This window comes from Primulina tabacum, chromosome 14 (genome assembly GCF_025594145.1).
Source record: "Primulina tabacum isolate GXHZ01 chromosome 14, ASM2559414v2, whole genome shotgun sequence".
NCBI classification, from domain to species: domain Eukaryota; kingdom Viridiplantae; phylum Streptophyta; class Magnoliopsida; order Lamiales; family Gesneriaceae; genus Primulina; species Primulina tabacum.
This window is the reverse complement of record NC_134563.1, coordinates 38,132,548-38,151,166: the sequence shown is the minus strand read 5'-3', so window position 1 is coordinate 38,151,166 and position 18,619 is coordinate 38,132,548. Positions and strand designations below refer to the sequence as shown.

The window sequence follows — 18,619 nt, the reverse complement described above, 5'->3', positions numbered from 1 at the left end:
GAATTGCGCAGCTCTTATCCTTAGCTTACGTTCAGCGGCGGGATCTTGAGGGAGATCATCACGCATTAAATAGTTAACAATTTCTTCTTTCCAGCTTGGTTCTTCTCCTTTTACGCAGAAGATGTTGCAGCCGGCCTTCTCAGCCTCCTCCTTATTGATTGTCAGGAAAGTTATCGTTCTGTTGTCTATGTTAGTCCAGGAACTGGCTATCTTGGCTAGACGGTCTGCCATTTGATTTTTTGCCCTTGGCAGTTGTTTTATCTCGTAGCTCTCCAGTAGAGCGAGTAATTCGTTAACTCGGGTCACATATTGGTTCATTTTTTCTTCTTTGGCTTCGTAAGTTCCATTGAGTTGGTTAACGACTAGCTGGGAATCACTGTGCACCACCAGACTTCTTGCTCCAGCCGATAAAGCCAACTTAATTCCTGCTACGAGTGCCTCATACTCGAGCTCATTATTTGACGCGGGGAATTGAAATTTAATGGAATACAACAATTTATCACCTTGAGGGCTTTCTAGCAATACCCCGGCCCCGCTCCCGTGCGAAGTTGAGGATCCATCGACATGGACCACCCAAGTCGGAACGGATCCTTCTGCCTCATTAGTGGTCATTTCAATGAGAAAATCTGCGAGAACTTGTGTTTTAATAGCTGGGCGAGGTTTAAACTCAAGTCCGAATTCGCTCAGCTCAACGGCTCACTTAACCATTCGGCCCAACGCCTCTGGACTCGATCATTGTAAACCTTAGCCATGCGAGGGCCTGATCGTTCTCAAGGTGCTTGTACTGTTTCACCCTCAATGAAGTTTCTCCTATCTCAGCGGGGGCTATAGCTTCAACATCGTAAGCTAGATTGAAATGTGATTCCCCTGTCGACATGCATGGTGTAGTTCGGTATGCCCACAATGCGCTCGGCAATTCTTCCACCCAGTTTTTTTTAGCGTTGCCGAGACAGGTCTTCAAATGCTGCAAGATAGTTCGGTTAGTTACCTCTGTTTGCCCATTGGCTTGTAGTTTGCCGACCGACGTAGTTGTTTGATAGAGAGACCCTGACACCACTCCTTTAGTTTTGCTCCAGAGAACTGAGCGCCGTTGTCCGAGATCAGTGCTCGGGGAATCCCAAACCTGCACACTACGATTTTCCACAGGAAACCTATGACGTCTTTCTCCGAAATTCTCGACAATGGCTCTGCCTCGACCCACTTCGTGAAATATTCTACGGCAACTATGATAAATTTTCTCTGTCCCGTAGCTGGGGGGAAAGGTCCCACCAGGTCTATTCCCCACTGGGCAAAAGGTAGGGGGCTTTCAAGTGGTTGTAACAAAGTCGCGGGTTGGTGATAGAGATTGCCGTGCTCTTGGCAAGATCGACACCGTCTAACCAATTCCATGGCTTCTTTCCTCATGGTTGGCCAAAAGTAACCTTGTCGTAAGGTTTTGGCAACCAATGCTTTCCCTCCCAAGTGGTTTCCACATATTCCTTCGTGGATCTCGCGGAGAACGTAGTCTGCCTTGCTCGGGGTGAGACACTTCAGGAAAGGCTGGGAGTAACCTCGTTTATAAAGATCTCAATCTATAATTGTGAATTGCGCAGCTCTTATCCTTAGCTTACGTTCAGCGGCGGGATCTTGAGGGAGATCATCACGCATTAAATAGTTAACAATTTCTTCTTTCCAGCTTGGTTCTTCTCCTTTTATGCAGAAGATGTTGCAGCCGGCCTTCTCAGCCTCCTCCTTATTGATTGTCAGGAAAGTTATCGTTCTGTTGTCTATGTTAGTCCAGGAACTGGCTATCTTGGCTAGACGGTCTGCCATTTGATTTTTTGCCCTTGGCAGTTGTTTTATCTCGTAGCTCTCCAGTAGAGCGAGTAATTCGTTAACTCGGGTCACATATTGGTTCATTTTTTCTTCTTTGGCTTCGTAAGTTCCATTGAGTTGGTTAACGACTAGCTGGGAATCACTGTGCACCACCAGACTTCTTGCTCCAGCCGATAAAGCCAACTTAATTCCTGCTACGAGTGCCTCATACTCGAGCTCATTATTTGACGCGGGGAATTGAAATTTAATGGAATACATCAATTTATCACCTTGAGGGCTTTCTAGCAATACCCCGGCCCCGCTCCCGTGCGAAGTTGAGGATCCATCGACATGGACCACCCAAGTCGGAACGGATCCTTCTGCCTCATTAGTGGTCATTTCAATGAGAAAATCTGCGAGAACTTGTGTTTTAATAGCTGGGCGAGGTTTAAACTCAAGTCCGAATTCGCTCAGCTCAACGGCTCACTTAACCATTCGGCCCAACGCCTCTGGACTAGATAACACTTGCTTTAGAGGGTGATTAGTGAGTAACACCACTTGGTGACATAGCAAATATGGGCGTAATTTTCTTGCTATAATTACTAAGGCAAGCGTTAATTTCTCAATGTTGGTATATCGGATCTCGGCTCCATGTAAGGTCCGACTGATATAATACACGGGTTTATGCTCTCTTTCTTCATTCAACACGAGCACAGCGCTAACCGCTTCAGGTGAGACCGCTAAATAAAGCGTCAGTGTGTCCCCAAATCGGGGTTTTTCTAGGAGTGACGATGTAGTCAAATACTTCTTTAAGTCTTCTAATGCTTGCTGACATTCTTCCGTCCACTTGAATCTCTTTCCTTGCCTTAGAACTTTGAAGAAAGGCAAGCCTTTGTTTGTAGATCTAGATATGAAACGGTTCAAAGCAGTCATCCTTCCAGTTAATTCATGTACTCCTTTCACACTCCGCGGGGGAGTCATGCTTAAGATTGCCTTTATCTTTTCGGGGTTTGACTCTATTCCTCTTTTCGAAACCATGAGTCCAAGGAACTTGCCACCTCGTACGCCAAAAGAACATTTTCTGGATTTAGCTTCATGCGATATTTTCGTAATATTCCAAATCATTCTTCCAGGTCCTCCACATGCTTGATCGCTCGGACACTTTTTACAAGCATGTCGTCTATGTACACCTCCATGTTCTTCCCAATCAAGTTCTCAAACATCTTGTTCACCAATCGTTGATATGTTGCTCCTTCTTCTTGAGTCCGAATGGCATTACCTCATAGCAATATATCCCTCGATCAGTGATGAAACTAGCCTTTTCTTGATCCTCTGGGGCTAATCCTATCTGATTGTACCCTTGGTGGGCATCCAGGAAACTGAGCAATTCGCAACCCGCGGTCAAGTCGACCAACAAATCGATCTGAGGAAATGGGAAAAGATCTTTAGGGCATGCCTTGTTTAAATCAGTGAAATCTATGCGAAGACGTCATTTCCTTCTAGCCTTTGGAACCAACACAACATTTGCTAACCATTCCGGGTACGAAACAGGCCTGATGTATTTGGCCTTTATGTGCTTTCCCACCTCATCAACTATATGTTTATTTTTATCTGGGCCAAAAGATCTCTTTTTCTGCTTAATCGGTTTCATTTGTGGATCCACATTAAGATGATGAATGCGTATTCCGGAGGTATCCCTGGTAATGGCTCGTCATCCCAGGCAAATGTATTGAGGTTGCGCTGCAGAAAAGTTGTCAAAGTGTTCTCCACTTCTATCGGCAGATCTGATCCAATCCTGAGGTTTTTCTTGGATCACCGGGCACTACTTCGACATGTTCGAGAGCTTCTGTTGCGGTCATCCTTTCTCTATCATTTGATTCTCCATCCACAAGATGTATTCCCTTTTCATTTGAAACTTGTTCGAGTTTTTTTTTCTTTCCCTTCAAGGAATCCATGTCGGGTCCCTGTCTTCTTCGAGTCTCCACTGCGTTTAGCAAAATGGACGCATGACATTGTATTGCGAGTCTGCTATCTCCGACCGCCTCTCCTGCCCTTTTTAGAGTCGGGACTTTCAGCTTCATGTGGTATGTGGATGCAATGGCGCGAAACAGATTGAGGCTTGGACGGCCAATGATCACGTTGTAAGCCGAGGGGGCTTTCACTACTAAGAACTTCACCATTTTTGTGCTCCGCCACGGGTATGATCCCAACGATATTGGTAGAGCGATTTCACCTAGTGCTTCAACTAGTTCTCCGGCAAAACCGACGAGAGGAGTATTCACTCGCATTAATTGCGCATTACTCAGACCCAACTTTTGGAATGCCCCATGAAAAATGATATCTGCAGAGCTTCCTGAGTCCACCAATATTTTATTTACCCAAAAGTTAGAAATCGTGGCGAAAATGATTAAGGCGTTATTGTGTTCCCCGCGAGAGGCTTCCAAGTCCTCTTCTCCAAAAAACACTGCTTCATCTTTCTTCGATATCTCGTTAATCGAATGAGTTATGGTTAAACATGAAGAATTTTGATCACGTCTGGCTGCCCGCGTGAGATTTTTCCTTGCATTGTTTGAATCACCACAGGCGGGTCCCCTCGATTATTTTATAGATTATGCCTGCAGTGGCATGTTCTCCTCTCTCTGCTCGGGTTTTTTGCCCCTCTCGATCCGTTCTCGCTGCTGCTCGCTTGGGCGGTTGTCATCAGGACCCTTGTTGCCTCTCTGTTAATTGCGGAATCTATCCACATAGTCACCTAAATATCCTCGTTTGATCAAATTTTCTATCTCGACCCAAAGGCTGAAACAATCTTCAGTGGAATGACCTTATCTTTGTGGAACCGGCAGTATTTGTCAGATCTTTGACGCTTAGGATTTTCTTTCATCGGGCACGGGGGTTGCAGTAAACCCTGCTGCTCTGCTACTACCAGTATGTCTGACAAGCGTGCCTTTAAGGGAGTGTACTGGAGTTTCGGACTTTGGGCTGTTCGTTTTTCATCCCTCTTTGTCCCTTCCGGTCTCTCATATTTCCTTCTTCTTTTCCCTAAGTATCGTGGTTCGATGGCCTCTTCAATGCGTATATGTTTTTTGGCTCTTTCTAACAATTCCTCTAGAGTGTTTGGGAACTTTCCAGCTATAGATTCCTTGAATTTTTGATGGCGGAGGTTCTGCTGTATTATTCCGGCTAACAGGTCATGGTTAATATGGGGAACCTCGTGCACAGCTTGCGTGAACCGTTGTACATATTCTCTCAGGCATTTCCCTTCCTTCTGAATTATAGTAAATAAATAAGCTGTTGTTTTTGGGTATTTCTTAGTTGACAGAGAACTGATGGAGAAAACGCTGAGTTAGTTGCTCCAAACTATCTATGGTTCCTGGTGGGAGCTTGTTGAACCAAGTAAGCGCACGACCAGATAGCGTAGTTCAGAAGATTTTGCAGTAAGCGGCTTCACTAATATCGTATAAATCTGCCTTCGTATAGAATTTGTCGAGATGATCTTGTGGGTCGCCCATTCCCTCATACTCTGGCAAGTTGGGTATTTTCACTCCCACTGGTACTGACTCAGCTAAGATGACAGTGGTAAAAGGGCTGTGCCAAGTAGGTAAAACAGCCAATCAGCTGTCTTGCTCATTCAAAGTGCGAGATCCTCGTGCACAAGTGTGGAGCGAGATACTTTCTCTTCGCGGAAGAGGGCGATGTGTACGGCCATCTGATTCATCTTCATTACAAGTTTCATCATTGCCCCTTGTCATCTTGCTGGGGTCATGGGAAGTTGAACGGTCGTTGGGAGTTGTTTCACCAGTATTAGTACGTGGATGATGTGCGAGTATCTGGGCCACTGCTTCAGTTGCTGCGCGAGTGGCTGTCTCTTCCATCATGGCTTTCAGCGCTTCTTGGGTGATGAGCATCTCTGACTGCGAAGGAATAATAGGCGGGTGTCCCTCACCCCTAACGTTGCGAGAGGTGTGCAAACGAGTGTGCATCCTCGAGTGACGAAGTGACAGTGTTCCCACAGACGGCGCCAAGATGATGCAGGTAAAATAAATGAGTCACGTAGACTGCGCACGCGAGATCCGATTGGTTAGTAAACTAGTCCACTTGGCCCGTAAATAAGCTCACCTGGCTGGTAAACGTATCCACATAGACTGCGTCACGAAAACTCGTCAAGTGGGCGTCGGGAACCCTCCCGACGTAGACACTCCGACGCTAAAGTCAGTAAGAAGTTCAAAGAAAAATCAGAGAACTAAAGAACTTTTATAAAAAATGAGAGCATACCTTTAATTGTGTGGGAGTTCCTCTATTTATAGATTTTTAGGAGTGCTTAATGGGCTTGGGCTTTTGCAATCACAAGCCAAATTTTGGGTCTCAATAATGTCAAACCTAAACAAATAACTAATTGAATTAGGCTTATTAAATTGGGCTTATTCTTATTAGTCCAAAAAATAATTAATTGAGTCGGATTAAATAATTATATTGAGCTTGTACCCATCAATGTTGATTGTAGTAGCTGCACGCATTTACGAAGCCATCAAGATGTAACGTGAATATGTGATGAATACCATCGATATATGGAACTTGTGTAAAAGAAGGAACACATCCAGGATTGCAGCAAGTGCAAGCAGATCGACACTGTTCTGGTATTCTAAAAATAAAGACAATTATCTAAGGTGGCTAAGCTTGTTAACTCCACCTATTTCAAATGCCCGAGACAAATTCCAGAAACTACTATATAAGTATTTCTTCACTCCTAAGGAAATGAACAATGGTTAAATGGTGAAAAGAGATTCATTGCACCTCAAAGAATTAGGAATCAGTTCAAAAATACATGCATTTAAGATGAGGTAGATCTTTGGTGACTTTTCCAAATATATAAGGAGCCACTTTGTGATCACAAATGTCAACGGTCATATTTTGTAGCAACGGTACGTTAGAAAATGATAACGTCAGCATTCTATGAGTAAATAATTCAAAAGTAGTTAGATTTATATCAGACAAGTCTATCTATACAACCTTTGAACAATTAAACACCATTAGATTCTTTAAGACCGTGAATATGTCATTTGAAGGAAGCGTACAAGACTTCAATTTTAATGACTGGAGGCTGCAACAATTTAATAAAGTACACTATACTGCCTCAGAAATGAAAGCAACATAAGTCAAATCAAGATCTTTGAGAGATTTTTGGCTTGATATTTGGAAGGAATCGCCCACCAAATATATAAGTTTCACCAAAAATGCTCGAGGAAGAAAATCGAAAGAGAAAACAAGAGGGTGATTTCTCTTTAGAACATGGCTAGGACAACAATGATAAGTCTTTACACTCCCAATCTGCCAACATAATTCATCCATCTTCTAAAATTGTCCAAGATGTATCCATGAAAACAACAAATCAATTCAAAGGACATTATTCTATAACCAGAATGATGTTGTAAAAAGGTATCCACTGCTTGGACAAACTTTCTTTGTAATTCGCTCGACTGTTTGCCCTCGAGTTTGTGATAAGGAGGAGAATGAGTGGACATCATACAACAATAAAATCTAACTTCTGAGATAAAGGATTAAACATGATTCCATCTCCATGACATGCGCTTGTCCTAACAGAACCTCTCGTATGTAATCGTGATATAATCAATGATATCACATAATCTGGTTATTGACTAATCCTATGAAAGTATTGATGATATCCAAATGAATCGGGCGTGAAATACATGAGCAATTCACTGGATAATGAGGATTATTTTGTGTTAGGAAATTTGAGCAAGGATAATGGCTTCAACTGTAACCTACAAACATGTAAAGGAACTCGTGAATGGGTGCCGGAGGAGTGTCCGACATATCCACTCCGATGCTTAAGTCAACAGGTGAAGATTAGAGTAATAACGGCTGTATATGTGGTAATATCTTTGAGTGTTTGAGAATTAAGAATTTCAGAATCCGTAAATGAGAAATGTACCTGCTATTTATAGAAAGAGATATCATCATTACCTTGTTTTTAGTACCCACCTGCTAAGTATGGTAGGGCGGCTGCCCATACCCTGTGCTTTTGATGGTTTCTCTAACACGCCAAACTCATGTTGTTCTGACAGATAAGATAGTCCATACCAATACACTCGAGTATGGTGCGCTTTTCGAGGTAGCCCGGGTAGAAAGCTTCCCATGAGCTTGCATCAGAGCCCGGGCTCCTGTTAGCCCAGAGAGAAAATGTCTCGGGCACTCACCTGCACGGTTGCTGAAGAATTCCTCCTGCACATATACTCTGATTTGGGCTATCCATTTAGTATTCCGGGTCATCCATGACCCGGACTCTTATGAGGGTATCACCACCTATCCCTTAAATAGTCGGGCTAGAGTCTTATTCGCTGTCCCGATCAGTCATGCTTGGGCTTCAAAATAGAAAATTAATTAATTTCAGATTTTAAAAAGCATCGGGGGCTTCAAATATCTCAGAGGTGGGATGAAGTGCCGAGAGCTTCAATTTTCCGGGCTGTAGATAAGATGTTAGGGCCTCATGTCTCCCATACTTTAAATAAGATGAGGGTGATTCATGTCTCCCGGACTTCAAATAATATGACGGGGCCTCATGTCTCTCGGACTTTAAATATTTTGCCGGGGATTCATGTCTTTCGGACTTCAAATAAGATACCGGGGCCTCATGTCTCTCGGACTTTAAATATTTTGCCGGGGTTTCATTTCTCCCGGAATTCAAATAAGATGTCGGGGCCTCATGTCTCCCGGACTTTAAATATTTTGTCGTTTAGTATTCTCGGGCAATCAGGATGATTTCATGATGACGCGTGCCCTAATAATAACGAATATTCATACTTCATAATCATAACATATCATCACATATCATACTCGTATAGCATACTTGTTTAGCACTGAAAGTCATCTTATTTCCATGGTTTTCTGATATCAGTCTCCTATATGTTAATCCTCTAAGGAGTGAGGTCATGTCCAATATATTAATCCTCTATGGAGTGAGGCCGTACAACGGTTACCATCCCACTTTATAAGGGTCATAGTTCGGAAATCCTTTCCCATATCTAATCTAATCCTAACAGTGCTTTGAATATATAATTTGACGAATCTCGAAGAAAATATATCGTGAACAAAGAATTATCTCGAACGAACTTTCAAAGGAAAACTGAAGGGAGATTCGTACACAAATTATAACATAGCAAAAATCCAATTACGAAAGAATATATGCATAACAAAATCACACTTACGAAGGACAAGTGTGTAAATTATAGTATAACAAAACCCCCTTACCTTGAATAATTCGAAAAATGAGAACTGGTGATGGTAGGATTTCGAATCTGAGCCTGGATCTGGACTGCTGCAGAGCTTCGATACTCGGCACTCTAAGAGAGCAAAGTCTTGAAAATTCCTAGAGAAAAATAGAGAGAAAATTTCGAAAATGTAGAGGTGTGAATTTCAAATGGCATGACTCTCTTATTTATAGGCGTTGGCTGCTATCATGATCGTGTATTATCCTTGCGTTTGAACTTTTAAATTAAATCTTGAATCTATGATAAATTATCATATCTTATCCATGATACTGGATAATTTCGAAATCTATATATCCATTCCTTGGATATATTTTCGAAATATTCTCCTATCCAAGCCTGCAAAATTTCAAATTTTGTGTCTAATTCCCAATATTCGGTAGATCTTTTATTTTCCAGTACAATTAAATCATTGCTCTTAAATCCCAACAATCTCCTTTAGTAATTTCAAATTTTGTGGTAAATTATCCCAAAAATAATACTCTTGATTTTCCCTGGTATGCGAAATTTTAGTGTTTTTCCATGCCTGCATTTTATTTTTTGTAGAATTTTTCTTATCTCCATAATTTCTAAAATCCTAATTAAATACTCCAAAATTTCGAAATTTAGGAATCATATTAACTTCTTGCTTGATCTTTATCCAGGTATCAATATCATATCAAATCTTATATCTTTATCTGGTATAATATTTTCAACTTTGAATTTATGTCAAAAACTTTACGTTCTTAAATCTAATTGAATTCCTTATTTAATTTCTTAAATCTTGGTTTATTTATTCCAAAATTAGGCTTATCATCAAAATTCGTATCTCTGGAAAAAACGGGGTTTCACATCTATGATTGATGGCTTGAGATTTTGTATTGATGGTACTTTACCAACGCTATTATATGGATATTCTCATATACTTGATTGAGGCTGATTGGCATGCTCGAGCTTTGATGATTTGATAGCAATTCGATTGATTATGATACATTATCATTGGATGGACAAGTGATAGTGAGTTTTTTCATGTTCCTTGTTCTGCTCATATATTGAATCTAATTGTCCAAGAAGGTTAGAAAGTCGCTATTATAGCTTTGAATAAAATTAGATATAGTGAATCAAGTATGTTAAAGATTTGGATACTAGGATGAAGAAGTTTCAAGAATGTGTACAAGTAGTTGGTAATATTGATACTAGTATTGGCTTGCGATTGGATGTGTCTACTAGTTGGAACTCAAAATATTTAATGTTTGATAGCATCATTTAATATAAAAAAGCTTTTGCTTTCCTTCAATTTAATGACAAGAATTATAATTTTTTCCTTCAAGTAAAGAGCGGAATAGATAAGAGAAAATATGCGAGTTTTTGAACTATTTTATGACACTACCAATGTGAACTATGGTTCTTCTTAGCCTACATCAAATTGTCATTTATACAAGTGTGGAAGATTAAAGTTTTGTTAAAGAAAAACTTATTGCATGAAGATGAGGTGATAACAGATACGTGTAAAATAATGATGGAGAAGTTTGACAAGTATGGTACACAATATAGCATGGTGCTTACATTTGAGGCTATTCTTGGTCAACGAACAAAGCTTTCAATGTTGGAGTTTTTTTATTCTAAGGTTGGAGAGTCATTTTGTTAAATGTCAAGAGAAGATAGAACTTGTGAGGACAAAATTATATAAGCCTTTTGATTAATATTCTAAGACTGGCAAAATAAGTTCTTCAGGACCAAAATCTTCTTCTACCCACATAAATTACTCCCCAAAGTGTAGGAGGAGGTAAAGGAAATAGCAAAATTATTTTTGATTTAAGTATTCTAATACTATTTTTTTCTTGCATTATCTAATTGATTTATATTTTCACGTCATAACTATTCCAAATAATGTAGGAAATAATGGTATATGAGAACCCAACAATTAAAATGTTGGAAAATCTCAAGTGGATCTTTATTTGGAGCAGCCAAAACTTGAATTTGCGTATCATCAAGTTTGGAATGTTTTAGAGTATTGGAAGAATAAAAAACTTTGGTGCCCAACCCTTGCGATGATGACACGTGATATTTGCTATTCATATTACAACGGTTGCATCATAGATGGTTACGTTGTTGATAGTTTTTATTTACAAATTTTTAGTTTGCTTTTGACTTTGATGACATATTAGTTTATTATTATTTTAATTTTTAACTACATTTATCTTTGTGTATTTTAATGTTGATAAAAGTAATGAAGACGATGCAAGTGTTAAAACAATGTTGTCCAATCAAGAATCAAATTTTGATATTGATAACGAGGAAGAGGAAGTCGAAGGAGATGGTGGAGAAGAATTTGATATGGATTATCTCATGGTTGATGGAATTTAAAATTTTGTGTTGTTTGATTAATTTACTAAACTTTAATTTTTTGCTTTATGAACTCTTTTAACTTTTCAGCATGTTGTTGAACTATTTGGTTATGGACTATTGTATGATGTGAATTAGTTCATTGAGTTTTTCCAAAAAAAACTTGTGGTTTTCTTAGGCTGGCCGTCCAAACTGCTGCCCAACTTTTCTAGCCTGCCAGGATAGAGTGTCGGCCCGTCTCAGGCCCGCCAAATGTCAGGTTTTTGGCGGGCCGACCTGGTTGACAGTACTACTTCTAAAAAGACCCACACTGGAGATAACGTGGCAGTGTCTATTCCAGCATATGCTTATAAATATATCGGGGTATGTTTAAATATAAAATGTTCGTATATATTTATTTATTATATTAATTGTGTGGGTGTGTGTATTATTTGGTTGTTGTAAACAGGATGTTTAATCATATTATTTTTAGAATTTAAATTACAATCAATTAATGATTTTGGACCCATGTTAAATAAAAAAATTAAACTACTTATTGTGATTAATTAACTAAATCAAATTGTATGATAATAACAATTAGGAGTAAGGGCTCTCATAAACTATATATTTTAATATTATTGAATTTGAGAATAAAAATCCTCCCTGCAAAATAATGACCTGATCTCTTTGGAGCGTAAACAAACTAAAGAATGAATTTACCTTTCTTTTGTAAATTTAATTACAAAAGTTGAATTTTAAAAAAATATATTTCGCCAAGATGCATGATACCTTTCTCTTCTTTGACCATATAACGTATATTATTTGCCTCTGTCCCCAATCGATCTATATTCCATGAATAAATATTCTCTTCCCATGAATTAAGATACGAATGATGTCTAACGGTTGTATCCTCTTTGCCAAGCCATCCGATCATAACCCAAGCTCGATTTTTCCCCAAACCATTTCCAAGTCAAGTCTTTCAAGCGATCATCGCGTAATTCGCAGAACATTTGAGGCCACCCTTCCGGCTCCACCGGCATAAAGCCTAATCCAGGCGTCCGATCATTGGAATTGGGGTTCAACTTCTGCGTCCAATCCAAAACATAAGCGGACACGCGCCTCCTAAACTTGGCCTTAAACTCAGGCCATGCTTGATACTTGTAGTGATTCAGCACCATATAATCGGTACTCAATTTCTTGGACTTGAAGCCGAAACTTAAATTGAAATGGTGTATCACATTAAGCAAATAATCATCAATCGCTTCTAATAACACTATGGATTTGTGCCTATTCTCGTGCGACAGTCTGCAATCATATCCCTGTGTCACTCCCATTATGGGATGGACCTCTTGATTCGAAGGCCCAAATTCGTAGCAACTGATTTCAAACTGTCCCAAACCCAAGCTGTTGGTCGAGACTAATGAAGATAACATGGATTCAGAGGGTCGTGAAGAGTTTTTCCACGACGGGGAGTACAAAAACTCGTCGACATCAATGTACATCATCCACTTGCAACAGTTACTAGCGTACAATGCAGCATGGGAGAAACCAGATTCTTGAGTTTTAGGCCACAACCATAAATATGTGGTAACATCAAAACCCTCTTGAACCAACTCTTCCACCACTTTTCCCAAATCATCATCGCTCCCATTATCGTATAATAAGAATTTCTCAACCCCGATTTTCGAATGGTAGAAGACCCATTCCTTCAAAAACTTGGCCACGTTATACACCATGGTGCTGGCGCAAAGCAGAAATTTCCCACCCTTGCTGGCTAACTTGCGCGGGGGCGTGTAGTACGCCACCGATGGAACAACCCGATTCTCCGCTAAGATCTCTAATGAAACTTTTACCAGATCCGCTTGGGCGGTTAGTTTCGGCCGTTGGCAGCGGAAGACCTCTTGCATTGAGGTTTTGACGGCTGTTTTCACGTAGTCACCGAACACGCACATTAATTCCTTTGGGTCGCGGTTAATCCCTTGCCTCGTGTTCACACCTTTAACGAATAAGACGACGTCGTCTTCAGTTGTGAGGGAATCGTACACCAGATAAGACCACCTCAGCAGCAATGGAGGCGATGAGTCTCTCTGAGGCCGAATCTCAGGAGACTTCAACAACGATGGTTGCCTGAAAGGAAGCCTCCTTCGAGCTCGTACAGGTAGCACGCAATTAAATAAGAAACGATCGGGAAAAGGCAAAACGCCGGTAAAAGTCGCCGCCGAAGCTTCATCTGTGTCGAATAAACAGGAGTAACCGCTGTAATCTCCAGCCAGCTGCGGTGACACAATTACCAAAACCTCCCAATCATGCAGGAGAACCGACGTGGTGGAGATTACAACTGGCGGTGGAGATGAAAGAGGTGACTGAGCGAAGAATGAGGTGGTGGTGGTGGTGATTGGGGAAGGCGGGATATGGTCGGAGGTGATGGTGCGGCGGAGGTAGTGGTGGTAGATGGAGGCGCAGAAGACGATAGATGCGACGATGCATGGGAAGGTTGTCCGAATTTTACGGGCCATTATGGGATTTAAATTGGTGGCAAGGATAGATGGTTCCGTGTTATCCTAAATAAATACAAATAATGACGGTGATTTTATTTATTGCTCATCTATTTTCATCCGAAACTTGTTTTTACAAGTATAGTTTCCCGCTTCCCAGGATTTGTAGGTCAAATGCTCGGACCAAAAATAAAACATAGTTTTCCTATTTTACAACCTTTTCAAATCAACTGTCATCCAAATTAGAGTGTTTTTTTTCTCAGATGGAATGAATTCATCTAGTTTTGGACTTTTATGCTTAATTATTCTGTAAATTTAATATTTTTGCTCACAATTATTTTCATTAGTCAAGATTTTTCCAGTTTTTATATTATCTTTATTAATTGGTTGCATATATATTGCTTAAACTTTTTGTATTGACTCAATTGCAGATAATTTTAAGCTTCAAAAGAATTAAGTACAATATAGAATGGCTAATCACAATAAATAAGTTGATGAATAATAATATCTATTATAATTCTTAACTTTCATATATCTATTTTGATTGTAATGATCATAACATTATTATTTTTTTGGCCACCCCTTCATGTCCAAACTAAATTTTCTGGCAACATAAAATGTTTTGGCAGATCTAAAAGATATTTTGTGCCATATCATATTTTACGTTTATGTTTAGATATATAAATAATTAAAATATTCAAACATATGTACATACACACAGTTGAATATTAGTACCAGACATGCCTTTCTTTTTAAGATATCTTTATTGAAGCATACCGTGGGTGGAAGGAATGCTGTTGACTAGTCACCAAGACGATACATGCAATCGCAACTAAACTTTTTGGCTGACTTATTGATTTATTATCTATTGGTTTTCTTGAATTAATGTCTGGATAACAAATAATAATTATTATAATATTAATAATAATAACCTGAATATTATTATTATGTTCAAGGTATCTGTTCAGCCTTACTCATCAACCGTAGCATGGAATTGGCTTTCCTTTGACCTCTTTCAGTGCCATTGTTGGCAACTTCAACCAAATATTCATACACACCATACTGCAATGCAGCTAGAATCAAATTTGTATTATTCGATCCCAACTCTACGAGAACTGCCGTTGCACATTCCTTATTTTTTGGCGTACCCTTCCGGATCAAACTCACCAAAGTTTCTATAAACGGGAGCTGTCCAAGTTCTTGTCTCCCTTCCTGATTTGATGCAAGAATCAGCAACAGGGAGAGTGTTTCATTCACCATGTCCAGCTTCTTGTCCTCCAGTACTTTAAGCAATGGTATCACGATTCCTGCTTCAATGGCTTTGGCCTTATTCGAATGATTAAGACACAGATTGAATAGTGCAGTGATAGCATCCTTTTTCCCTCTAATCGTTCTGTCTCTTAGCAAATCCACCAATGGTGGAATCCCGTTCAAGCACCCTATTTTCACCTTGTTTTCATCCAGCATCGACAAGCTAAACAATGCTGCTGCAGCGTTTTCTTGGGCACTAACTCTTCCCTTTTGCAAGATCTCTACTATAGCAGGAATAGCATCCTCTTTTGATACGAGTTTCTTGTTTGATTCCTCAATCGACAGATTCAAAAGGGCTGTCACAGCATGTTCTTGGATTTTAGAATCTGGATAGGATAAAAGTTGAACGAGGGCAGGGATTCCTCCACTGTTTGCGATCAAGATTCTGTTCTCCTGGCTCTCTTTGGACAACATACGGATTTTCTTTACGGCATCTCGTTGATCGTTTAATTTACTAGAACACAAATTTTTAACCGATGACAAGATTTTGGCATCTGTAGCAGACGGATTCTGATCTGGATTCGCACTAGGTTTTATATCCTTTTCTGGAAGGCGAAAATTGTTGTTTTCACACCATTGCAAAATCATGTTCTTGAGAGCAAAGTTAGGGGCTAAAGAAAAGTGTGTCAAGATTTGGCCTGTTTTGGGGCAACTTTGATTATTGGAATCCAACCATTGTTGTATGCTTTCTCTTTCATATGTCTGCAACAGCCAACGACGTCATTAGTACACAGATTCTATAATTAACTATTTGCTTGATTTATTTCTATAGACAACTGATTCACATCAAAGAAAGACCAAATGCTGAAAAATCTTACTTGTCCTGTCGACACAATTACAGGATCTGTCATGATTCCTAGAGTGATGGGGCACAGAAACTCATGAGGAATCTTGCCAGATGGGCGTTTCTCAAGATATTTAGGCATTATATCTTCTGCAAGACCTGCTAATCCCTTGAATTTGTTCAAAAGAAATATGATCTGTTGCGTGTTCTCTACACAATGGCCTCGTCTTTCTTTAACAAGTTTTCGTACGGCTAGAGTTTCCATGTCCAGCTCCTCAGTGGTGCGCAAATCAAGCTTATTCGCCAGCCTTTCTACACTTGCACTATCGGCATTTCTTTCGTTGTTGGTCGATAAGGCCACCATCAAATCAATCGTTAGCTCCATGTCTTGAGTGTCCGTTCTTTTTTTGGCTCGTCTCAGCTGCACGCGCAGTAACTCAACCTGCATCAACCATCACACATATCTCTAAAAACCTGATTGTTTCTATTAATCAAATATTGCATTTGGGAATCTATACTTGTTCTCTCTCTTCTTCTGAGACTCCAAGCTCATCGTACGGCACTCCTTTCACAGCTTGACTTATCTTCTCATAGACATCATGGAATTTAACCATCACGCCTTCACTTTCTAATGCCTGAGCATTAAGGGAAGAACACATTTACTAAAAACAGATACGAATATAACTTTAGAGTTAAGACGAAACGAGAATTCAAACCAAGTAAATTTTGCTTCCTGCATGACACAGCTTCAACAATTTGTGGGCAGATTGAAAAGCCTTCTTCAACATATTCAAACAATCAATCCCGGCATCAGGAGGGTTCGTGTCCTGTATCTCCTCTAAAATGGGCGAGAAAAGTTTCAATCTTCTTACCAGATTTAGGCTTTCTTTTCTTTGAGTCTTCCTGTATTCTCCAATGGCTTTCACGGATTCAATGATGGCAATTATTTGCCGAAGCAACTCATGGGAACGGGATCGTTGGCTTATCTGATCCTCCTCCGACGCCTGATCTTCCCCTTCGTATTCATTATCCGTCTCCATTTTGATTGACATTTATTTTCTCTCTTGATTTCCCCCTGTTTTCTTGGGAAAAATGGGTGTGATTAATTTGTGCTATGGTTTGCAGGTTTTTCGGGTTATTTTTTTATCCAACTGAAATGATATGGACCCAAAAAGAGGCTGCCCATTAACAAATTGATAGTGTGTTGTATATGCAAATATAATTGGGGTGTATTTAATTCAGAATTTTGATGATTTTTAATTATTTTTTCAAATGATAAACTTTTATGAATTTGATATATTTTTATTGACTTTTACAGAATCTCACAGATTTATAAACAGATTTATGTGGATTTGTATAGATTTTTTTACAAGATTTTTATAGAATTTTGTGACTTTTTTTAATTATAGAATTTTATAAATTTTGTACTTAATTATAACATATTATTTTTTTATTAATTTCTTTGAACCAATAATTAATCGATATATATAACATGTTCAGTTTGAAATTATTTTCAATTATTTTTATTAAAAATAAATTTAATTATTTAAAAGTTATATCATTTAATCTTTACATGTTTATATATGTGGGTTTATATGCATGTTTGTAAATTTTTTAAAATACATCAATTGATTAACCTGTAACCTTGTTTTTAAATTGATAATATACATGTGAAAATAATATTATTTAGTATTGTGTGTGTAAGGCCCAAGATTATATCATTTTAATCCGAGATTATTTAATTTACGAATTTTTGAATGATGAATTAAATTCCACGATTTTTGTAATTAATTAGGATTGAAATGGAATTAAAAAGAGTTTTGAGGACCAAATTGTAAATAGTGAAGAATTGAGGGACTAAAGTGCAAATATGGAAAATTGAGTGGGACACTTGTCACCACCATGCAACTTGGTATATACATTTAAAACGAGACAATTCTCTGGAGAATCTTCAAGTTATTTTGGAGCTTTGGAAATTGATTTTTCAAGATCCAGTTATCAGAATTTGAATCCGGGCACAGTACCGTGCTCCTCTAGACACGAGCTACAACAGGACGTAAGTTTTATTGAGTTCTGTTATCATTTGAAATTATGATATTGGAGAAATTATTATTTGATCATATTATTATGTGTTCTTGGAATACTAGACATCGTAGAATCGAAGTCAGATTGAAGAATAAGTTGATTTTGGAATTGTTATGATTTTCTGATCATATTGATTGAGAATTGAACAGATTTGAATTACGGATTGATTACAGATGGTATTGGACATGAGTTATGATTTGTAATTAATATATGTTGAGATTGTATTGACGGGGATATTCAGATTGTTCCGTTATGCAGTTGATTTTGATTTAAATCCAGATTGATCATAGTTGGTATTGATTGGAGTAGTATATTGATATGGTACTATTGATATTGTCATTGCCAGATTGAGGGTTGACAGACTTTGAATTCCAGACAGGAACGACATCAGAATTTCAATAAAAGAAAGGTATAAGTCAATGTGGTATTGGGAGATCGACTCAAGTAGGATATACTTGAATTTCCCTAAATCACATACTTATTGTTGTTATATGCATTGATTTGATTTTATATGCTGTTCTATTGATTTATAGGAGCATGTATTAGATGAGTATTAGACGAGT

The 18,619-nt window shown here is 38.9% G+C and overlaps 3 protein-coding genes across 3 annotated transcripts; all 3 read right to left on the bottom strand.

Moving 5' to 3' along the window:
* Nucleotides 1-700: 700 nt before the first annotated feature.
* Nucleotides 701-2,193, bottom strand: LOC142524025 (uncharacterized). Its single transcript, XM_075627750.1, has 2 exons — nucleotides 1,611-2,193; nucleotides 701-1,284 (listed from the first exon to the last, which is right to left on the bottom strand). The coding sequence occupies exons 1-2, from the start codon at nucleotides 2,191-2,193 to the stop codon at nucleotides 701-703; spliced, it is 1,167 nt and encodes a 388-aa protein (XP_075483865.1).
* A 9,869-nt stretch (nucleotides 2,194-12,062) lies between these two features.
* Nucleotides 12,063-14,092, bottom strand: LOC142524817 (glycosyltransferase family 92 protein RCOM_0530710). The gene has a single exon (XM_075628929.1). The coding sequence runs from the start codon at nucleotides 13,895-13,897 to the stop codon at nucleotides 12,278-12,280; it is 1,620 nt and encodes a 539-aa protein (XP_075485044.1). The 5' UTR covers nucleotides 13,898-14,092; the 3' UTR covers nucleotides 12,063-12,277.
* A 583-nt stretch (nucleotides 14,093-14,675) lies between these two features.
* LOC142525621 (U-box domain-containing protein 15) lies at nucleotides 14,676-17,113 on the bottom strand. The gene is made up of 4 exons (XM_075629950.1): nucleotides 16,688-17,113; nucleotides 16,490-16,606; nucleotides 16,006-16,413; nucleotides 14,676-15,889 (listed from the first exon to the last, which is right to left on the bottom strand). Exons 1-4 carry the CDS (start codon nucleotides 17,021-17,023, stop codon nucleotides 14,828-14,830), a joined length of 1,923 nt encoding a protein of 640 aa, XP_075486065.1. The 5' UTR covers nucleotides 17,024-17,113; the 3' UTR covers nucleotides 14,676-14,827.
* Between the last annotated feature and the right edge of the window lie 1,506 nt (nucleotides 17,114-18,619).